Raw genomic sequence first — 25,943 nt, forward strand, 5'->3', positions numbered from 1 at the left:
TTATGTGAGATCTTCGGTTTAAACAATGATATAAGAATTGCGAATGAAGTACTCGGTGGGTTTTTTAATTTAATAGTCACTCGCTCCCTTTCGGCCATATTTCTTGATTAATCTGGATCCATGATTTGATTTGGTACAAACTCTAGCTTTTCAATATGGCCGATCAATGTGGGAGTTTAATATTTACTATCGATGGAAACACAACACACGTTTATCACCCATCCTCATACAATTTTGTCGAAATGATAAAATGTTTCAACTCTCTTCATAGAAGTGTTACGAAAATTTTATTTCCAATTTCATGAATACGTTACATTATACAAATGGCAAATTTGATGGAAATGACGGGAAGAAATATTCTTGTTATGCTGCGTTCACAATCGATATCTTCGACTACAAGTCGTTATTTGCAGAACTGTAGTTAAATATGCGCGACTACTTGGACAAGTATATAGCTTACATTCAGTAATGTAATGTAATCATCCGCATGTACTCATAGCTTTAACTGCTTGGAGTGCAGTGCGTTAACCTGTTTTTGCATGCAGTCAAACATTTCGACTGAGTAAATGCAGACGATATCTGATTTCAGATTTAGGGTGAGTTCATACGCTAATTCACTTGGAACAACAGCGACAACTTAGTCGACGACAAGTCAATAATTAAGGACGATGTAATTTGAGATTCCTAACTTGAATTAAACAAAGTAAGCCATATTTTCATTAATCAAATATAAAGTATAATTCATTAAAAAGGATGTCAGTCTAATGACAACCTCTGGATTTCGTAGTTTCCGAGGATTTTTCCATGGGTGGAGGTTTGCAATGAAAAATTGGAAGTTTCCCGATTTTCCTTAGAATTAAAGCAATCGCCGAAAACCGCATCTCTCTAACATAAAATGTATAAAACGGGAATACGCCGAAAAGTTAAAGTTTTTCCCTATCGAATGTCAAAAACCGCATCTTTCTAGTACGTCTAGAAGTCAGTTTCATTTTGAGCTGTGTTATATTTTAAAAAACGGCTGCAAACTAGATTTGAATTTAGCGTGCTTTGAAATTATGTTCCCAAACTAAGTCATGTTGATTCTAAATGTTTTTTGTGTATTCTAAGAAACATATATCTTTCTACCTACATATTTTACGTAGGCAACAAACACATTATATTACATTTCTGGTGTGATATTTTCCAAAGTGTTTGATATTATAGTGAAGCTCACAACAACTTACACTACATAAGTGTATTAATAATAAATACGACAGAAAACCAATTCCAACACATTAATGTCGGTATTTCTCAATTCATTGTCAGAAATTGCGTATACTATGTTTCAGACTATCTTGTAGGGTGATTCAAAGCGATTGATCTATGCAAACAACAGGATCACAAAGTAGTCCCAGTACGAGTTATTTCGACCTCTTTTCACTCTGACCCTAGCGCAAATTCTTGAGCATAACCACCTTATGTAATTTCTTTTGAAAAAAGAGTAAGTTATATTCTAGAATGAGGCACGTAAAATTCATGAACCGTTACTTTTTGCCACGTGGTAAATAAGCTCTTGAATCGATGTAGAGTATTTTTCTCATAGGACATATATATGGTAGAGCGACTATTTTCGAGATAGAGAAGAAGGGGAAATAAAATTAGCCAAAATTGAGAAAATTTTCTGCCCCTTACCAAATAAGCTCCCTTATAATCCCATAAACGTTACATACTGCTGGCAGACATTTTCTCCTTCTTCCTCATCCCAAACGTCCGAAAAAAGGGTAACATGGTTTGATTGATATTAGCCGGGAAGGAAAGGGGGCATATGTCTCCTAGCATTACGTAGCATTTTTTGTTAGGGATTTGGCAAGGAGCAGAAATTTTTTTCAATTTTTACTAATTTCATTTCCCCTTTCCCATACACATATACCATATGAGAGAAAATGCTCTATATTATAAAATGCGACAGCAAGTAAGGATTCACGGATTTTTTTTTAACGTGCCATATCCTAGAATAATAAGGTATCCTAGAATTTCTCGGCAGGTATTGCATATTACTTAAACTCATTTGTATCAAGCAGTAGATACGGTCTTATGTGGAAATATGGCGGAACTCCTTGAATGTAGCAGCGTTTCCTTCTTTATATTACCTCAATGGTTATTGTTGAGTAACTTGTTATAACATTTTTCAGTTTTAAGCATTGTGTTAAATTTTGAGGCAGTAAATATTCAAATACACAAAGTAATGTACGATGAATAAAACAACATAATTTACCATTGATATATGGTAGTATGAATGCACTAAATTTTGTAACTGAGCTCTTGTTTTTTATGGATTACCAAGTAAAGATAAGCGAATTATAAGGGGGAAAATAAGTCTCATTCATACAGTCAAGAGTCATTAAAAATACAAGCTTGCCTGTCAATTATTTTGCTAATTGCAAGTATAAAAGTAACTAATGGCCATTAAATTGTTATGAAGGGAAATGAAGCATCGTTTCTGTTTGTTTTATAAGTAACGTTTCAATAAAATCACATTGTAAAAAAATTCACATATATAGAATCATCATTGAATATAATTTTTATTATAAATTACATAAAACGTACCTCTACAATAAACGTGTGTGTTTTGTTTTGATATAATTTATATATTGAAAATATAAGAAGTGATTTGCTGTTTGACACTTGTAGTTTGTAGTAACTTTTCTGTTCTGAGATATGTTATCTATTATAAACCTATAAAATGTTACATTTATTATTACAAATACAACCAATTCACTTGTTTATATAATTGTACCAGAGCTGGCAATGCATGTTTGATAGTGTACATTAAGGGGGGTGAATTTTGAATATTTCCATATTTCTATTTGAACTTAGGTAGAACTCATACGTTTTGCACCTGAGACCGTTTTTCTCTGACAAAATAAGATAACATTTTTAATTATAAACTTAAATTATACTAAAGTTACTGGCTACACAAAAATGTTTTAAAATAGTTTTCATACCCTGTGTCTATGAAATATATATCAAGAACAAAATTTTGGTATAGTTGTTCATAAAATTCCCTAATAAGTCTATTTTCGTATGCCCGTCTGTCCATCCGATCGATAACTCAAAAACGAAAATATCTATCTAATTTAGATAATAGCGTCCGTCTTGGGTCCGTATAACCCATATTGTAAACCGTTAGTGATATAACAAAAGTCTGAATGTGGTCCTGAAACATCTTTTGATTGATTTATTTGTAAACATCACTGTTTGTCCCTTACGGCGCAAATTAGGGCAAAACTTTGATGTTCATTTTCTACAAAACTATTAAAGGCTATGAGTTAAAATTTGCATTTAGCTTCAACTTGTAAAACATTCTCGAAAAAACGAACAAAAATTCCATAAAATTTTCAAAAATCTAATAAATGGCAGTCGAATGGCTGTCATAATTGTATTGGTTTTTTAAACTCTTCTAATTCATAAAGAAATAATGCAAGCACTTACATGCAACACTTTATATACAATGTTTCAACAATAAAATCAATTGCTCTATTTACTTGTTAAATTATTAGCTAATAGGGCATGAAAAATCAGCTTTCTTCGTAGTTTTGTTTGGGAATGAAAACGCAGTAAACTTAAGCTCTCAGAGGCTAGGCATGGATTCATCCCTAACTTATTTCAATAAGAAAAGAAATATCTAATTTTCAGCCGTCTTAAAATCAACTCTTTGTGTGACGTTGCTAGCTCTTAAACTACAATAATATTCTTTAAACATTACATTTATAAAGTAAATATATTTACAGAAGGAAGTTTTATTAATGTAAACAAAGATAGGTATTAAACAACGAAATTTGAAATTTCTAAGTGGAAAAATTGATTTCTATGTGTCGATTCGCAAAATTTCAGGAAACACTTATTTTTGGTTAGAATCATGTACACCCGATAAGGCAAAAAAATTAAATTTTGGCTCTTTGGTGAAAAACTAATGCAAGTACCCTTTTGAGATATGTATATTCTACTTTAAGCGAAACATAAAGATTTCTGATTGTATTATGTGGAAACCGAATTTATGTTATTTGTTCAAAATTAATTATCAATTTCACTTGTTACAAAATATAAAACTGTATTCGACTTTTTACAAATTATATTTTGTTTAGGCGGTGGTCTGATATAACAAATGTTATGTGTCAAATAGTTCACATACCTTCTTCATACAGCTTTAATAGTGAATTTATTAGTCTTAACAACACCTTCTGCATATGAAAGTGCCTACATTTCAAATAAATTTACATATTTAAGTTTTTTTTTATAGAGAGGTTTGTTGGTGCTCCTATAACTAATATTTTAAACATTCAACTATTTCTTTAAAACCATCATTGATGGTCCGCGAATCCATAACTCTCGATAAAAGAATGCCTTTTAATGATAAATGATTCTTTTCCTCAAGATACTTTCGTAACAGGCTGCAGTGGGCAAGAAATTGTAGCATAGTACTTGAGTCTATAGGTAATTATCACCTATCCTGAAAATAAAATTTAACAATGAAGCTCTATTTATAATCCCTTAATAAATGAACTATCCCACCGAGGGGAAATCGTAAAAAAAAATGGAGCCCATTTGCTGAATGGTGATCTCATCAGGATTCATAGTTATACGTAGATCTTGTAAGATGTTGCGGCTGCCTGCGCAACGTAAATAATGAATTCGAAAACTAAATTAAATTATAGTGAATTTACTTTCAGAAATCTTTGGAAATTTAAAACCAATATTGTAGTATACTGAATTGTGAATCTAAATTATCCTCGCATCCAGTTGAAGTCACACAAAAATTTCATCACGTTTAGGCGGCCCATTCGTTTAGGTGGAGTTCAATTACAAACACACGTGGTGACGGTGACGGTGATGATGATGCCAGTTCCATGATTTTTGTATACCCAAAAAGTGGTCAACGTTCCAAAAGATGTTTTCATTTCAAAAAATGTATTTTTTAGTTTAAAGTTCATTCAATAATAACTTCCTAGTTCCCTTTATCATATAAAAGCTTGCTTTTAAAAATATTATTTTTCCATTTATGATCTTAAACCAAAAAAACTAACGAAGCAATAATTTTTCTAAAAGGATTTCACAGATGGCTGTTCCATAAAACAAATTTTAATTTCATTTTAAAAAACGGCAATAACTTTCGTCTTTTCAATTTTGTTATTTCTAATTTTTCAAACTGTTTCGCAACAATTCAATATAAAAAATGGCAAATAATGTTAAATATAAGCAGCGTGACAGATATTTCGTTTGGCATCAAAACATAAAAATAAATTCGAAAAAATATTTTTAAAAAAATTACTATTTGTACACAATTTTGCTATGGTCATTATTGACAACAATTCATATTGTTTAAAATACATAAATATGGGAGTTACCATCAAAACATATACAAAACAAAAATATTTTTTTTGGTCATTTCAAGATTATACAGTTAGTGGGTACATCACATATTCAAAATAAATAAATAAGAAAAAGTATTTTTTTTTCATTAAGTAGTTTGGAAGAAAAAAGGCAGAAAACAAATCAAAATGTCGGATATATTCACAGTGACATATTTTACAAATACGTAATGACACTTTATAAACACTATGGTCCACATATAAGGTGCCATAGTAGTACCTGCTATATTTTTATTGGTTTTACATCAAACTAAATATTTCAAAAGGGAAAATTATTTTTTAATACTTATTGGACAATTGAATTAGTAGTTTCTGAGATACCGACTTAAATTTATAAAGGAGGGAGGGGATAAAGGCGATACTCTTCAGGTGATAGCTTAAAAACAGAAACAAAAAAAATTTAGCTTAGAAATTTAATGTTCAAATATAAAAAACAAACTTGATTTTTGTGTTTTTGGATTATTTGGGTTAGCTAACTCTCAAAAACATAAAAATGCAGCTGATTTGACAATTATGTGAATATTTTCGACATGTTTCCCTTTATGATACAATCATATCGTCCTGTATATATTATATATTTTTTTTGAAACTTCGCAAATCGTAAAATAAATCCTATTTTTACATATCAAGTTTCAAAAAATTCTGATGCAATATATTTTTCGCAATTTTCTCAATGTTTCTCGAGGAATACTCGGCGAAAATCGGTAAACATTTGCAATTTTCTCGAATATTTCTACTTGTCATGAGAGACTTTAAAAAATCGATTCGCCGATTCGAATAAGAAACATTTTCTAAACTTATTTTGGACCAATAAATTAAATTGGTTCATTTTGTCGATAGGACGATTAGTTTCTGAAATACCTACCAAATAAAATTGTATTCGAAGGGAAGAGAAAAGATGTCCCAAAGCGGAGCCCAGTGTCAGTAGGAAACTTAACAAACTAAAAGGTAGAAGCATGAAAAGTAAAAAAATATTATTTAATTACTCAAAGAATACATGGAAATGCATGGAAAGGTTGCACTCTGCAAAAAAATCATGCAACAAATAGTATCAGAATAATTCAGTATCAGTGCTTAAAATGACGTTTAAAATGACCATTCGGTTATATGTGAAACGACAAATGTACAACATATATAAGTTAAGTATTATATTATTTGAAATGAAGTAGTATTATATTCACCCAAATAATATAATGAAGCATTGTAACTTTGTAACTTTGTCTAAAAAACCGAAAGCCGAAACATGAAAAAAATATTACACACTTATTCTACCTTCAACTCTTCAACATATTTTACCTGTGAGTGTGGTGTATATTTGTATGTGATACTAACAACATAGTATAATATGTTATTAAATTATGTAAATTATGTAAATTATGTTTAACTTAATTATGTATAAATATGAAATTATTACTATTTATGTGTATTAGCTGAGTGAGCTTAGTTAAGTGTTTTTAGGGGAATTGTGGATTATATTGCTCGGTTAATAATTAAGAATATTTTTCTATATTCATGTATATTCAACATATATTGCCTGTGATTACTACGTTTCTCAGATGTTGAATCTTTTCTAAATAAATCACAAACATTTTAAAGCCTATGAAGAAACCAATTTTATAAGAAGAGAGAGCATTACTTTATGTTTGAAATATTTTAAAAAGTCAGTCAGGGAATATCATTTTGCCATACGACAACCAGTAACTTAATACATCGATAACAGGCTTACAAGTGAAATATACATAATTTAAAAAACCCCCGAAAATTTTTTTTGCTACGGAATTCTAAACTAGCACTTGAAACATATATAAGAGCCATCTCCATTAAATTACGTTTTTCCTTAAAGAATTTTGATGATCGTCGCCAATTATTTAGTTTTTTTTTTGGGTACGAAACCCTAAACTCGTACTAACAAACATAGCCAAAAACACTCTCCGGTAAATTACCAATGAATCCAAAAAAATTAAAATCGGTTCTTTAGTTTAGGCGCTAGGATGCCAGAGACATACAGACACACACGCATAGAGGTCAAACTTTCAAATACCTCTTTTTTTTTTAGTTCGGGGGTTAAAAAAGATTTCAACAGGCGTTGAATAAATAAAGAAATATTGAGCATAGTACTTTACAACTATACGGTTCAAATCTATGAATGAAATGTCAAATAATAAATAGCACACTCCTTTCGTGGTTTAGTCGTTCCATAAATTTACTGCTTGACGTTGTTAGTGATTTTCCCAATAGGTGATATAAATTCTTAACTTGCCATCGCTTCATTCATTTTAACATTTTTATCAACCAATCCAGCACACAAGCTGCTATCAAACTTTGTTATAACTAACGAGAGACCAACGACTGGTGTCTTTTTTCAATATTTAACGTTTCGATGAAATTTAACGCAACTACAAGAGGAGTTTTCAAAAAATTTTGTGTTGCTTACTAAAAAAAAGTTGGGAAATACTGAAACGAATATTACTTTATAATCAGTATATAAATAACACTTTTAATGTATATTCATAATCTGTCCAAGACGATTATATCTTTAATTGATATTATTATATCAATAGTTTTATTATGAATAAACTTAATATGTAAAATATTAAATTAATCAGTCCTTAAAACTGTTTAAACGACTATCTTCATGCGACTCCTCTATTTACAATTATATCTACATCTTGTTTCATTTCATTTTTTAGATTTTATGTGAAGAAAAGTTAATTAACTCATTATTTTTTCTAACAAAAGCAATGTAAAATTTATTTTTTCAGACAATCCGCAATGCCTGCAAGTAACATACCGAGAACAAACTTAATATGGTGGTTTTGGATATTCTTTCCATCTCATTTTTTTCAGACTTATTCAGTAAATCAAATACCGCTCATATTTTTCTTTTAATCAATAAGCAATTTCATGGGCATTGAACTTAAGCTTATGTCATAAATAAGTTACCTTCCCGTAGGGAAAATTTTTTTGAAAACCTACCATTATTATTTCCAACAAATATTCAAATAAAATTCAATTTCAATTTTATTTATATTGTTAATATTTATCGAGTGTTCCAAAGTTGTTAGTTAAATACCTCCTTAGTGAATGTTTTACGCTTTTGAAAACATCAACCCTAATGGATTAAGAGCCAGTCCAAAAAAAATTCTTTGAATTTTATAAAGCTGATAATTTGAGGATTGCTTATCGTAGTTGTGTACACACACATACTGCGGTCAGTCAAGCGAACGATAGAACACGGGTCAGATATATGCTATCGAAACAGCTAAGTTTTATGTGGTACTAAAATGAATTTACTAAAGCTGAAAATTGTTATACAAATTGTATATTGCATATAAATAACAGTTATGAACAGTTCAATGAATCTTTATTAAAACAAAAATTGTAAAACATAAGAGTAATTTTTCTAAAAAAGTAATCAACTTTTGTTTGAAACATTTTTTTTGTCAATTATGACGGGTTACCTGTGAGGACACTAATTCGGTCAGAATATAAATTATTCCATATTATTGTACTTACTAAATCCAAATTAACTGGAAAATACAATATTATCGTCATATTCGTTCACCTAATTTTCCAATAAAAGTCTATTGAAGTTACCGCTCGAAGCTTTTTCTTAGGCGGGGAGAAATTGAATACTTATTTTCTGGTCTAATTAGTGCCCTCATGGTTAAACTATGATGAAAAAAATATTTCAAACAAAACTTGTTTATTTTTCTACAAAAAACATTTTTTGTTGTATCTCTTACGGTTTACAAGATAGGACTTACGAACCCAAGACCCAAGATCGCACAATTTTTTGTTTTTAATTTCTTTAGGTAAGCTTTAAACCAGACAGTCGAACAGTTTTTATAAAGATTCATTGACTGGCACTGGATTTTGAGGTATAAATTTTACTTATTATTACGCTATAGCCTATCTTAACTTATACAAATAAATACACAAATCGCAGAACACTCTTTACTAGAAAAGGGATTTCATTAATTTTTTTTTCTCTTCTTCACAAATTCTTATTTGATATTCTATAAATATAATATTTTTACATTTTTCAATTTAAAAATCCATATTTATATAACTTATGTGTGTATTCAGTACTTATATACAATCCATATACATTACAGATCTTCAATAAAGTATGTACAATGAGGTACGTTGAGAGTATGTTAAATGTTTCCATATTCAAAAATATCAAGCTTCGGAAGGCTCTGCGTGTTAATAATCTATTGATATATCAAAAACTAAGGAAAGGAAAGTTTAGAAGAACCGGATTCGAATTAATTAACTATAATGAATAAGATTGAAAAGAGGTTGTGATCAGCATCAAATCAATTATTTGAATTCCTTCAAATAATATTTCTAGCCTTCTCTAGTACATTCTACTCAAGATGACCTAAACGATTTGAAATTTATCAAGTGACCATTTTATCTGTCTGTAATTACGGATAGTATTTTGTGAAAAACTATTTTTAATAATTGAAATATTATTAGAGTAGAAATATTTTAATGTGTTTGTCTATGTACAATATGTATAGAATCAAATAAATAAAAAGAATCAAATCTTATTCTTGCTTGATATAATAATATATAGAAGGTTATCCATTATGTAAGATCACGACATTAAATTCAATATAATTTTTAAAGTCACTAGAGATAGATTATAGATATAAAATTATTGTACATTGTGTAAATTTGATCCTTTTTTTATAAATTCGAGTTACCTTTATATCATTATGATGTAGTCTTATGACAAATTCTGTCAATTTAATTGACATGTTTTTGATTTGTCAGTGATAATAAATTTTAAAAAGGGGTTGTTTATTTAAAGTTCATTCTTCTTTAAAGATTTTAGAACTAATATTGGTTTTTATTAAAGTCACAATATATTTTGGACTTAAGAAAAACTTAAGTAAAAAAACTTAAACTATGTAAACCGTCAATGAAAAAATCCAGGGAGAAGTATAAAATATGATAAACCAAACTTTCAAGGATTGTAGACGATTTCTCAAAAACTAGCCATTATATAGACAAAAAAAAAAAGTTTGATTAAAAAAAGAAAAGTTAGTCATGGGGACTGTTGACGAAAGTGAAAACTTAAAACTTTGGAATAATTGTGTTTTTTTTATTTAAATTTTTAATTAGTTATAGTATAAATAATTAAAATTTCATAATTTGTAAATTGAAATTATTAATTATTGTAAATAATAAAAAACTATTATATATAATTATAAAAAACAACAACACACGGTCTTTTGAAGCGGTCACCCATCCTAGAATTAAGTATGATCAATGTTGCTTAACTTCAGTAATCCCGTGAAAATCGTTGTTTTCAATGAAGTATGTGTGGAGCGTGACGATGATGCCCGTTCCATGATTTTTGTTCACCCAAAAAGTGGTTGACCTAAAGTACCTAAAGACTTTTTCATTTCAAAAATATAGAAAGTTCCAATTCCCGATATAAAAGTTTCTTTTTTCTTTTCTAATGAATTTGTACAAAAAGCTTCAGAAGCTGAAAGAAACTTGTTACCTCGTTGCTTTGCTCAGTTTTAAGAAAAAGTTTTCTTTTAGTACACCCAGTATAAATATACACAGAAATAGGCCGAATATTATTATTTAATTTTATTAGATCAAAAGTTTATTAAAACACCAATCCACAATATGTAACGATATTTAGTTAATTAAAGTTGAACTAAACCTGCCAAAATTATATGAAATATTAACTTAATTAACAAATAAACTGTAATAATAATTGTACAGAATTTATTGTTAATTACAAATTAATTACAATACCTATAACTAATATAATAAATAAACTTAATACAAAAATATTTGACATTAATGGCCTGGAATCGGGGAGATATTTAATCTCAATTTGTGAAAGAAAGTCTGCACGAAAAAAGATTTATGAAATGATTGGTGTAAAGAAAATAACGATCAATCATGAAAATATACTTTTAAATAGGGTATGTAATGACTTAAAAAAATAAATAAAATAATCTCAGAATTACTTAAAAACCGAAACGATTTTTCTTTTCGATTTATGTAAAATTATCCAAAATTTAAATGTGTTTGCGAAAGTATTTGTAATAACATTCATAGTTTTTGAGACAAATTGTAAATTTTATAATTTCCTATATTTGTAATCGCCTTATTAAACAGAGAACAAGTAAAATTTTCAAAATTTAAAAATCCCTAAAACAAATTTTTCGGGGTACGGAACCCTTAACTCGCACTTGAAACATATCTAAGAAAACTCTCCATTAAATTTCTTAGAGCCTTATCCAAACTGAATCGATTTTGGGGATTATGGTCTATTTTTAAGTTGTTCCGGGTACGGAACCCTGAAATCGCACTTAAAAAATAGCTAATAACACTCTCCATTGAATTACCATTCAATCGATAAAAAAAAGTTAAAATCGGTTCATCGGATTAGGCCTTACCATGCCACGGCCAGGACAGACAGGCACACATACATAGCGGTCAAGCTTATAACACCTCATTTTTTGGTTCGGGAGCTACAAACATGCTGAAACTATATATTTTCAAATTTATTGCTTTAACGCAAATTAATGCTTTGTATAGGCCAGGTTGAACTTTTCTTTATTCTATCGTTAATTCATTACAAAATTAATTGAAAAATATAAATTAAAATTAAAATTTTTACAAAATTTTAAAAATATTTCGGGCTATTCTATCCTTTTAAAGTGTTTCAATGATAGATCCAGGATTTTGATGACTCAATATTTATTTTTAACAACATCAATAAAATATCTTAGTAGAGAATATCTCTTGGTCCACTCAGATTGTGGAAGCAGTATTTTTTACTAAAATGGTGGAAGCGCAAGGAAGTCGAGAAAGTATAATTTAACAAAAAAAGCATTTCTTCAAAGAAGAAATAATCTTTGTACTTAAAATAATGTTTCGAGTTTAGCTTCTTCCAAACGGATTATCTGTAGATGCTATGTAATGAAAATTTCTTCTCAATACACTGGTTTCGGATGATAAAGTGCACCAATGTATTTAAAAAATACCTCATTAGTAAAAAAACAAATCAGACAGACCCAATGTTTTCTATGATGTTTTTGACCGAGGAACCCAATGTTTTATATGATGTTTTAGAAGGTTTCTGAAATCTGTTAGTTTTGTCCCAAGAGAATAAACAACACCTCAAAGTCCAAAATTGAATATTCAAACGAATACAATTTGAATTTCTAGAAAGTTTTATAAAAAGCTCTTCAGTTTTCAAGAGTAAATCAAAGGGAATAATAATGAATACAGAAGAAAGTTTTAAATTAATTTTGAAGAGACTTATTGCTCAAGAAAAAGATATCTGGGCGTTGTAGCTAAGTAAATTTGATAAAACAACAAATTTCCGTGTAAAGTAGGTATGTAAAAATTTAACATATTTTCATATGAATTTGATTGTACAGACACTGAATCCTGAAAATAAAATCTGATGTTAAATATGAAAAAAAAAAGACAGAAAAAAACCGATTTTTTATACCCTACAGCCTAGAACACTTTTTTTCTCACATAATAAATGTATTAACTTTTTTTGTCGTCAATTTATACACTAATACTTCTTAAAATACGATAATATTCTTAGGATTTTTGATATGTGGCATGTCGTGTTCGTTTAAGGGCGGGCGGCATTGTTTGTTTATTTGTATCAAATTTAGTCATTTTCGTTTTGACTTTTAATAATATGATATGTGTTTTGTGTGTTTAAGGATTATTATACCGCCGTCGATCTAAATACCCTCTAAATGTGTGTGATTGAATACAAAAAAAGGAAATATTATTTCGGCAAAAAAAAATCATACAGGTGTTATTTTTGTAAATTCTATTTTTGCTGTTGTGTATATTGATTTTGTCTTAAATTTTTTATTTAAATGTAAGCTGTTGATTCAAAAAATGTAATTTTTTTATAAAAAGAGACTTCTGACAAATGATCTAGAAATTATGTTTGTTTTTTCATATCATTACATTCACTTCTCTTCCACAATATACTGATTTTCATTATATTAGAAAAGCTTTTAAGATTAAATTAGCTTTTTATACATTGTTTGTAAAACGTTAAAAGTTTTAAAGTAGTTATTTTATTTGAAATGGTAAAAGCTGTTTTTGATATTAGCCAGAGTATTATTTGCGTTACGACAATCCGTGTATTGCGAAGTTCACACTCGAAAATGTTCTAAGGGGATTACTTCATGACATAAAATGCACGGTTATGGTTCGATCTAATAAAGTATGTTCATGGTCGTTAAGGTCAGATCATTTTCAAACGAAAATAACGTTTTTAATTTATTAACTAGAGTAATACCCACCCGTTTCGCTGGGTTTAAAAGTAAAGATTTATAAAGATTGCTCTCGCTTATCCCCTTTCTATAGCACTCGATATAATGGTAAGGATTGTTTTACACAGGTAAAATATATGTATGGTTTTCTATTTTTTAAATGTATAATAGTAATTATTCATTGAGTATATCAGATAAGATGGCCGTGGAATATTTTATATTGACTATGTTTACAGAAATCTATAATTTATGGTATTGTCAAATGACTACTTTTACAGAAATCTGTTATTTATGGTAATGTCAAATTAAATTTTAGAATTTTTTTGAATTTTTTATTAATATATTGCTGCACAGTTTCATTAAAAACCATTCGCTAGTTTTAGTGGGAAAGCGTAACAAACAAACAAACAAACATGCTTACTTTCGCATTTATAATATATAGATATGTGTTCATTTTAGCTTTTCGAAAAACTTAAACTATTTCACTGAAAGATATTGTCGAGGTATTAAGAATTTGATGAATAGGTGTTTTATAATCACATAATTTAATTCCTGATAATAAACGTGAAAATTTCATCAAATTTAGTTTTTTATTTATATGAATTATATATATCAATATTTCATCAATTTTTAATTGACCAATCTAGAGGATAACGGCTACCAACTTTGACTAAATTTCTTAATTTTGTTAAATGCCTCCTACTTATCCATTCTTTTTCCAATTAATTCTCTATATATAGAAATGTACTTCTATTTTCCAAACAATTGTATAAATGAGCTTGGATTTCAAAAATTGTTTCTTAAACGAAAACGATGAACATAGAACCAAAGTATGGTCGATCCAACTACATACCTTTTTGTTAGTAGACAATGTTTTTTGTTTATCTATGTTTCACCATATGCTTATATTTGTTGAATAATAATTAATCAAAATTTTTCATAAAATAAAAAGACATATTATAATTAGTAACGCCCTTACATTTTAAATTGTCATAATAATTGTTTCTTTGTTATCGAAACTCTTTTTAAATAAAAGGAATGGGCAAAGAGAAAAGGTTATTAGTTGATGAACAATTATTTAAAGTATCAAATTATATCATAAAAAATATACCTATATTTTTTATTCTTATAAAAAAATTTGGGTTGTGTATCGAATTAGTTCACAAAATAAATAAAAAAAAAAGATGACTCTAATATGCGGATGTATTTATTTCCGGTTAATAAACACTAAATATGTTTGACTATTTTTTATTTGTGTGATGAAACTTGATATGGTTACAATTATCCATAAATTGCGACCATGCTGTTATCATTCATTAAAAAAATATAAATACAACAGTTTTGTGTTCAAGACAATTTAAAATCAAATTTACTTTAAATAAAAAACATGAATGTTGTGACACCAAAAAAAATAAATTAAATTTATCCCTATATATTATAAATATGAAAGTAAGGATGTTTGTTTGTTTGTTTGTTACGCTTTCATGCAAAAACTACCGAACAGATTTGAATGAAACTGTTCAACAATATAGCTCATACATCAGAATAACGTGTGAGCTATAATTTATAAAGATATATTTTTAAAAAAATTTAAAATTAAATTTACAAATTGTCAAACTGACATTTTACTGCCCCACCTACGAATTATCTTTAATTTATGGTTCATTACTTTGAACCATTAATTAAAGATTTCCGTAAAAATTTAAAATAGTAAATATCAAACACATCATGGCCATCTTTTCTGATATACTCTTCTGATATGCTGTGCATACATTTTAACTTTGTAAAACAATCCCTGCGAGTTTTATGGAAGGAGGATAAGTGAATCAAGAGACGTGGAGGATATTAACCGGTAGTTTTTACTTTTAAGCCCAGTGAAGCTGGCGGGTATCAAGCTAGTATGAACTATTTCTTGTTTAATTGCATGTTTCTTGGTCGGAAAACAATGTGTTTTAACGATACGTACTTTTGAACTTTTTAGATTTGAAATAATTTGTGATTATGTTTGGGAAAATGATCGAATATAAAACACTTGTGCCTATTCGAAAAGATCGCTTAGGAAAATCACTTCTTATATCTTGTTCTATTGTTCTTTATATTTTGTTGAATAAATTCTTATATCTTGTTGAATAAATTCCTAAGCAATAGTAATTTTCAGTAGCTTAGCGAGGCATTCCCTTTCACAGGCACAGAAAATTTTTGAATGCTTTACCAAACATCAAATTTATGTAAGTACAGACTGTCATCTGGGCTCGTGGAAGAAAACTCTTATATATCGAGAATTTTATTGAGTTCAATGTTTCATACAAAATGGTCTTTAATTCAATATAAACTTTGAAAGTGAACATGAGATAAAAATTCATTAAAAAAAAAAATACAAAATTTAACTTATTTCGATCGCAAATCCGTTTTCCACTGTGCGATGAATAATTACAAAATTTATTTAGGTTTTTATTTTTTATTGCAGTATCAAATTCTGAAACAATCGACAGCAATACTCTCTTAACAGGTTTTTATTTTTTATTGCAGTATCAAATTCTGAAACTATCGACAGCGATACTCTCTTAAAAAATATTAGGCATGAAAAAATTATATGTAATTATTTGTATTCTGGTATTATTTACAAAAATACAAGCTGTTAAAATTTAATTAACGATTTTTTGCTACTTTTATATTCAAGCGGTAATGTGTTAAAATGATAAAATATTATAAAAAAGCTTTTAATTAAATAAAGTGCAAATCTGATTAGCAGAATATATATTCGGTAAATAAACCCATGTATCTATTGTCCATTAAAAATAAAAGGTTTAATTAGTTATAAAAGAGGGAAAAAGTATTTATATATAAAATTTAATGGTATTTGTTGTGTGAACACTTACCTCCAAGAATACCATCAATTGTATAATCCTTTTTCCCATCAGGATCATCTTTTCTACTACCACGTAATAATCGACTAATAGATGATACACTTGGTGGATCGGTAATGCCTTCCTGTTCAAACAAACAAACAAATATATAGATATTAGCAAATGAAAACAAAAAAAGAGCTATAGTCTAAAAATAAACTAATCGATAAAAGTTATTGAAGAGTGTTTATGTAGATACAAAGCTAGTGTACATTTTTTTGAATAGTTACATCTAGCCAAAAATGTAGACGTAGTCCTAACAACACTGAGCAAATGCATTATTGAGAGCCGTGATTTTTAAGTTCTGAGCGTGACAAATATTTAATTATGATGTCAGTCTTAAATTGATGAATATCTGCTTCTTTTGTTATTCTAATAAAATAATGCATTCAATAAAGTGCGTGTCGGGCTAAAGTTAACCATTATAAGTAGTGTCTGACCGAAGTTTCGGTTTCGGTCAGTTCCGGCCAAAAAACTAGTTTCATCAACAGTTTCGGTTTCGCTAGAAAATCTACCCAACTTTCGGCCACACCGAAACTCTGCATTCTGTCGTTCGGCTAACTTTAGTGAGTTCGTGTCTGCTGAGTTTGCCGGCCAGTTCGGTTGAATTTTCTTGTGACTTTATGTGTTGTATTGTGTATGCGTTCTTGGATTTGGTTTTATTAATTTTAACCACCCAACATTGAAACAACTGCCTGCTATCGCTATGATTTAATTGTGTGTGATCTTCAGATACTTTATTGATTTTAACACTATTATTGTTTTTTGATTTAACACGTGTTAACTGTCTGAATAAGTGTAAAAAATAAGCCAAATTTCAATAAACAACCAATTTTTAACATGCCTAGAAAAGTTTCAGTTTCGATCGGACACTAATTAAAAGCTCTCTCTCGTTCGACTACCTAAGGATAACTAATACAGCCAAGTTGAAGGACATTACTATTACAACGACATTGAAAGAAAGGCAAGCATGGTCTGGTCTTGACTATTCACACTATAAAGGTGGAAAACGGTGGATAGTTGAGTTGAAAAGACTCAAAATAAAGTTTATAAGGTTTAAAATAGTGTGATGTATGTACATACATATGAGTATACTATTTTGTTTGACTGAATATACGGAATCGATTGGAACCTTCCAATTCGTTGTTGTATTTTTTGTCTTTATAGTCGCTTTCAAAGTAATTTCAAAAAATGTCCGATAGCTTTATACTTATGTGTATCTATACACTTTTTTTTGTATATTTTACTAACAAATAGCTTTATAAACATTTACACAATAGAATGTACATTAATAAAAGTTTTTGATATTACTTATTTGAAATAGAAAATTGGAAAATATCAACTAGTTGAAATACGTCGCTCTTTGAAAAATCAATGTCAAAGCCACCAATAACTACAAACGCCAATGGCGTAAGATTGTTTTTGATTTATTTAATAAATAAAAAAGTTATTTTTTTTACTATTGTCAAGAAATACAAATTAATGTTTAAGATCTTTTGTTATATAACACTTCAATCAATACAATAGAATACACCAATCAAAACTACTATTATACATTTCAATAGATAAATAGTTAAACGTCATATATCAGAAATAGACGAAAGAGTTGAAAAAATTACACAACGGCAAGGAAAATGAGCCAAGGTCTCTCGGTGACGTACTGGGCAGAGCCTAAGGGGTGTCGTATCACGCGGAACTTGATATATTTAGCTTATCAATAATTAACTTTTACTACACGAATATATTTTTAATTTTTATACTCACGTCAACCTAGCTCCACACCCCCCCCCCCCACCCATCCTAAAAGTGCGGCTAGCATGACGTAATGCTATCCTCACCACGTTTAATCGTTGATTGCTGCTGAACGGCTTGAGCAGAAAAATCGGGAATTTAGCAAATAATTAACACATAAATAGCACTAAATTTTTGATACACGGCTGATTTGGCTTAGGATAGTGAGTGGAATGCATATATAGGTTTCACTGTTAACGGCTGACTTTATAGTTAATATTTAACCAGAGTGGAAATCTCTGCCAATATTGTGTAACGTTTTTGCGGTCGTTGTGAAAGTTGGCTGGCGGTCGTTGCCAAATAGTTTTTTTTCAGTTTTTACTTACTTTATACTGTTTTACAGCAGTTTTCTTGAATTCTCCTACGCTTGTATTAAAGAAGTCTTTTTCATTTTCAGATTACAAGCTAATACTCTTTCAAAGGGTTTTTCACAACCTTAGGGAAGGCGACTTTCGAAATAGATCATAGGCCTACAAAAGTGGAAATCTCGAATAATAGAATAATTATAGGTGTTTTTTAGTTTGTCATGTAAATTGCGGTTTACATTCCACATAAAAAATTGGAGAGAGTTTTTGAAATACTAAAAAACATGTCAAAGAAAATCACAAAATGGTCCCATGAAAGAAAGTTTGACCGAAATAGCATCAGCTGTTTTCATGATTTACATAAAAATTGTCAGTCAGATATAATGTTTAAGTACGGTATACAAATACCCCCACGATATGAAAAATGTTTGGAGTACTTAATGTTAGACTCTTCAAATATAGTTGTATTTCTTTGAAACTAAAAACGATATCTTGTCGATGAACTGAGCCATACCTACATGCTGGATATTTTGCGAAAATATAAACTATATATCCTGAATATTATAATTGTAATAATTTAGATAATTATAATTGGTGAGTTCGAAACCGTTTTCATTAATATACTCTAGATTGAAATATAAGAAGTCCAACATCATTGCATCTGTTGTATAAAATAATTTGCAGAACCGTGGATATATTGAATAAATATATAATAATATATTAGAATTAATTTTTAGATTTTAGTTTAAATGATTTAAAATACTAACTTTAAATATATTATTACTGTAGGTATGTATAAAAAGTTTAAAAATTTTTGAAAGGGTAATATTTTTTCATGTTTAATTCGAAGATTTTGAAATTGTTTAAATACAATCTTCGCACTTTCAAAAGATGCAGAAATCAAATGAAGGACTTTTTTTGTAATTTTTTTTTATCAGCGAGGATTTCACATGAAATAGAATCAAAAACAGAAGATGGAGTGTTTTAAACTTCCACTTTGTAGACTTGGTGATATAGGCTTATATTGAAAAATAACATATTCATATGGAATGTACCGAAATAAAGATTTACGTGAATTAAATATGTACAATACATCAAAATAGTACTGAAAGGATGATATTGTTATACCATGTATATGAAATATACCAAGATATACTAAGTTTAGTCCCAAGTTTGTAACGCTTAAAAATATTGATACTATGAACAAAATTGTGTAATAGGTGTTCATAGAATCACCTAATTAGTCCATTTCCGGTTGTCTGTCTGTCTGTCGGAAAAGTGAGGTCGAGTTCGTGAATGAGCAACATAGGTCAATTGGGTCTTGGGTCCATAGGAACTATCTTGTAAACCGAGATAGAACAAAAGTTCAAATGTAAAAAATGTCCCTTATAAAAAAATAAACAAATTTAGTTTGAAACATGTTTTCGTGAACATCACTATTTACCTGTGAAAGCGCAAATTATGCGCAAATTGTATAGTATGTATTATATGGGAATATCAGTAATATATGTGTGAAATGTATGTGATAGAGTAATAAAAACTGTCTATACATGGTATTTCAATAATTAACTCACTTGTTTTCCCTTGTTTTTTATTATGTTCGAATAAATTTTTAACAAATATTTTTTATTTTCTATGACAAGGAATTTTATACTTCACTTAATTCATGCTTGCTTGATGCTTTAAAAAATTGACGACAGTACCTTCTTCTTTGACTAAATAACTAAATGTTTAAAATAATTTCTAAATAGTACGAATACACTACAGAATAACGTTTAAAAATGCTTCTGTGTTTGGAACTTTTCAAAAATATTTTTTGAAAAAGTCATTTCCACTTTCAATAATCTTTGAATTCTTTATCTACCTTAAAACTATGTAAATTAAGATTACAATATGCTGTTAATATTATAATGTATAGAATTTTATCAAACAATAATTATTTTAATACATATAGCAGATAGTAATCTAATCTGATGAAATTGTAGATACTGGTAAATTTTCCTGGTTTTATTTCCACCTTATGGCTTTTTTGTTACGCATTTTAAAATCAGAGTGCATTTGTTTTCTATATCCATGTGTATTTAGGTACATTATGGATAAATATTAAAGTTACTACGAGACGTAAACCTGTTGTTAAATCGTAACGATAAACCTGACCTCTAATAATTTTTAAATATATATATAAGCTCAAATAAAAACAATAAAATTTAGTAGATGATAGATAAGATCTATGATTCTAATAATTTTTTCAAAATACCACGTTAAAATAGAACAACAATGGTTATTGCGAAAAATTTTTCTAGCAAAATCGATCTTCTTGTCTTAGTCTCGCTAGACATTCAAGATCCAGACCAACACTAAAACCGTACTTATGAAGCCCAAGACTATATTTTTAGTCTTGTAAGGTTTGCAAAATTGATTTCCAAATCTTTCTCTCAAATTCTGTGAAAGTGATCAGAGCACAATTGATATTTATATAAAATAATTTTTTGTTATTTGAACTTAGTTAAAAAGATAAATTAAAAACAAACTAACCATTCCCGGATTCTAGTATCTAAAATTCTAGTACCTTCCAATTGAGAAATTAATATTCTCAAGTTGTAGGAATTTAAAAGTCTCAAAATTTCGCAAATTACAAATTCTCGCGTAGGTAATTTAAGGTGATTGGAAATCTACAGTATTGTAAAACAGTTTGGGTTTATTGCACGGTACATACATATAAACGAAATACATGCTTTGTAGGCAAGTAATAAGTAATTTTTGGCTTAACAATACCACAGAACTACAAAAATTTATAATATATTGTGTGCAAGTGATGCACATAAATTTGAAAATATATAGTCGTATCTGTTCATCAAATGATGGATCTTCGAATTTTAATCATTAAATTAAAATTTTGTTTTTATATCATCGTCACCCTTATACTTTTATGGTATTATTATAAACTAAAAGATTGTCTAAATATTTTAGATAGTTTTTTATCACATTCTCTAGATTTTCTGATATAGAAATATTCAATTGAAAAGTATAACCTATCTGATTCATCAATTTGACCTAGGAATTTTTTGTGATTTTTGGAAACGTTGTGAATCAAAAAATGTATTTATAACGTTTTACTGAAATCCCTAGTATTATTCAATTCTTGCAAATATCCTTAATATCCTAAATATTGAAAAAGGAAGTTTAATACTTTAAACGATACTCTCCTTCAAAAAGTAGATTCAAATCAATTGTTAATAGTCTAATGTTATCGAACTATTAAAAGTTTAGTCTTTATTGAAAATGATACAATTCTGTGGCCCGAATATTTTCTTGGGAACATTGGGGCACAAAATGGAAAAAGGAACGTATGATCGCATATCATACATGTAATATAAGATCATATATAGTACATCGGACAAACAATTAAATTACATATGCTATACTATTCTATACCTAAGGAATTGATAAAGATAATACCTCCTTGAATTATTCACGTTCATATAATATTATTGTATCATGTTCTCCATTTCTTTAACTTTACGTATGTATTGTTATAAAGAAAGAAATACATAAATCTTAATAATAGTTTTAACTTACAATCATTATTAGTAGGTATTACAACAACAACAACGGTGAATTACAGTCTATAATGTAACTCTTTATATGGATAGTAACATCCTATATGTATGATTTATTTATACCTGATGTGTATTGATCAAATATTACATAAAATATTTAAATGTACCCGAACGTCTGTTGTCAAGTTTGTCCAACATTTGAAATGTTTGAAAATTGCACAGCACTATTTTTGATGCGTATTCTTTAGCTCAAAATAAGTAAGAAAGTTCATATAAATATATGCCCGAAAATAGTTTATTACTAAGATTATAATAAGAGTCATAATCATCCCACTGGTTAAGCAAAGGCCTCCCCTAATAATTATCATTTTCTCTACCTTTGGCTTCACGCATCCATTTATCAACTGAAAATTCCACAACCTCACCCCTCTATCGTTTAATCTGGCGCCTTCTTCTCCCCTTACAAATATACGGTGTTCATACAGTGGTCTTGAAAGTCCAAAGCCCTCTTTCTATTCTGACACATGGTCAGCACATTTCCACTCGAAATTTTAAATTTGTAAAATTACAGCTTTTATTTTTGATCTGTATTTTATATCTGAAGATGAAACTTTTTGAGATTTTTTAATGTTAAGCAAACATCGTCCAATGCATACATCGTATACTTCATCACAATTCGAACAAAATATGCAATACATACCGTTAAATACAGGCCTTGTAAGTAAGGCAGACATCCAGCACTTGATATATTTTCGGGAAATAATGTAATCAAAATTACGGCAATGAATCAAAATGGCTATGTGTATATAAAGAAAGGAAATAATGGTTAAAAGTTCGGTGGATAGCATAAACTATAACTGATCTAAGGTAGAGATTTAAATAAATCCATAAATGTGGGTCAGATTATCATTTCATGTGAGTAGGCTTTCGGAAAAATCCTTCGAGAGTATTTGCCTAAGATTAACTAATTTCTTTTGTAGACACTCGAAACATGATGTTTTCTTCCACTTCTATTCTAAGTGAGCGTACTCCCTTTTTTGTCCGTATCAGGGCCATCCATGCAAAGTTTCAATAATTTCTTAATTTAAGACAGGGCGTTTTCCAATCTATCGATCTTAATCGGAGATGCGATTCACTATCTGAATTGATCTTAGCTAAAAGGACAATTTTATGGAAATTAGTTCTGTGGAAATCGATTGTAAGTATTTATAAGGTAATTAAATCAGATCAATAAAATTATATATTGACGTAAGTGCATTGTTCCACTACACCAAGTATACATGTAGATGCTCTGTGTATTCGTTGTTCAGGCTGTCAGTACGTTTTTCTGCGTACGGTACCATTTCATATAATATTGAATTACTATCATATACAATCTAGTGAAGAAGTCATTGTGATGATAGCCACATATCATCATCGATGAAGAAGATAATATTTTTATTGTAGGTCTGAGAGTACTGAATACTTTTCATAAAGATTGGATTTTTATGTTGTTTATATGAATTGGTTCAATTTTACGTTGAAAAACCTCTTGAATTGATTAATTGGTTAAATTCTTTAACTAAACTACAATCTTCGTTTTGCAAAAACCGCACTAATAGTGGTAAATCACACGATTACTTTAGCCAATTGACGTAAGATTAAATTATTTGTCACCTTTAGTTTTGAAAAGAAGCAACAAGTTCAGATGCTAGCAATGATTATAGTTTTAACAGCCAGTGATACCAAAATATTCAATAAGCTTTATGAAGTTATGATAAAGCTAAATAATTCTCAACCAAATAGCATGCTTTCATGCATTGGTAATTTATATATCACCGAGCATAAGCTACGCTATAATTTATGTTTATTTGTTTGCATTTAAGACTCAACCTCAAGAAGCAATTTTCATATCTTGCATGCATTGCCCGAGATTGTTAATTTCCATGATTATTTTCTCAAGAATAATTAAAATAATTTTCAAATCGAACTGCTATAGTTCGACCAACATGACCACTTAACCGTTTAACGTTGTCAAAGCCCGAACTTTCTCATTTGAAAACCCGACTTTATAATACAAAGATGACGATAATTACCAAAGAGCTGTGAAATAAGAAGTACAAACAAAGATATATACTGAGGTACGAATAATAAAAATTATCTTTTCAGTTAAAATTATAAATTTTCTTTTCCAAAACCAATGGTTTAACAAATTTTAAACATTATTATTGTGTTCTCTACTAGTCAGAAAATATCCGGTCTTAAGAATCTCTCTGATATATTGTGATATACAAGAAGCGCGACTACATATCACAACAGATAAAACGATCGATGGGTATGGTAGATACTTGGACAGGCAGGCATAAAGACTACATACATATATGTATGATGAATGCCGGTATCTGAACTCAATCAAAGAGTAAAAGAATATCATCACATCGATGATACACACCAATAATAAAATATACGTATAAATGCCGCAAATGAATATCAAAGTTATCTATTAAAGGGTATATTAATGTAATATTTTGTACACATACATATTATACTTTATAGAGAGATATTGACATATTGAAGGAATCATTAGTTGAATAAATTAATCAGAAAAATATAATAGGGATACTTTACAGAATGCATGGGGATTGATTGTGATAACGTAAAAGAAGCTGATATTGCAGAAGACGACATTATTGAAGATATAGATGATGAATCTATATCATGTTTGGTAACACTATCGAGGAAATATAGTAGCACCATTCTTCCAAACTTGTTGTTAATGTCATATATTCCTAAGCAATAATCGTAAAATACCTTCTTTTATGGAGTAAAACAATAGTTTTTACAATAAAATGCGAACGAGGTATGAAATGCGAGAAAAAGTCCGATTAAAATGGCTATATCTCAGTCAATTTTGAACCAAAAAATTTTTCAGCATTTGAAAGAAAACTTAATCTACTTTCTTTTGTCTGCAATATCGATACCTATATCTGCTCAGACAACTGTCTAAAAAAAATCGAAATTTTATCTTTTTTTCCTGTTTGTTTTAACTGTTTTGGCATGAGAAATTTCTTTTTAATTTTTGAAAAATACTAATCCGATGAAAAATTTGATTCTCTACAAGAAGTTTTGCATAAAATTTCGCTTAGTTAACGAGATATTGAATGAGAGAAACTAAAACAGATACTTTTTCACCTTTATCTTCAATTTTCACCCTCTAATTTAAGAGCACTCAGCGGTTTTTTCTTCTTTAATCTCCCATTGAACGATTTCTGCAATAAAAAACCGCGAACTCTTTAATAACGTTCTATATGACTTAATCAATGCCATAAGGTAAAAAGAAGAACCCAGAGTCCGCTGTACCTTGAATCATTAGACAGATATTGATATTTACTGGAAAAAATTTGTATTGAAACAAGAATTTTTTTTAACAGAAGGTGGGCTGAGGACTGGCTGTCAATATGGTATTATTTATAATAAAGTAAAAACAAAATTATTTTCAAAATAAGTAAAAACATTGATTCTTCGGACTCTCTGTTTACAAGGAGGTACATTATGCATTGTTTAATAAGTCATACATAACGTAAATCAGTGGTTACTGATGAGTAAATTGTTATACCCAACTCCACTTTAAAACATTACGATAAATTTGTTTAGGTAAAGTTTTAAATACGCTAAGTGATACCAAGTTAGATACAAGAATCTA

The 25,943-nt window shown here is 28.9% G+C and overlaps 1 protein-coding gene across 1 annotated transcript in view; it reads right to left on the minus strand.

Moving 5' to 3' along the window:
* Positions 1–25,943, minus strand: part of LOC123301174 (protein gooseberry-neuro-like) — a 79,999-nt gene that overhangs the window by 18,663 nt on the left and 35,393 nt on the right. Inside the window, exon 3 of the mRNA XM_044883907.1 lies at positions 16,579–16,690. Coding sequence (XP_044739842.1) covers positions 16,579–16,690 — 112 coding nt within the window. The remainder of the gene's footprint in view (positions 1–16,578; positions 16,691–25,943) is intronic.

This window comes from Chrysoperla carnea, chromosome 5 (assembly GCF_905475395.1).
Source record: "Chrysoperla carnea chromosome 5, inChrCarn1.1, whole genome shotgun sequence".
Lineage (NCBI taxonomy): Eukaryota > Metazoa > Arthropoda > Insecta > Neuroptera > Chrysopidae > Chrysoperla > Chrysoperla carnea.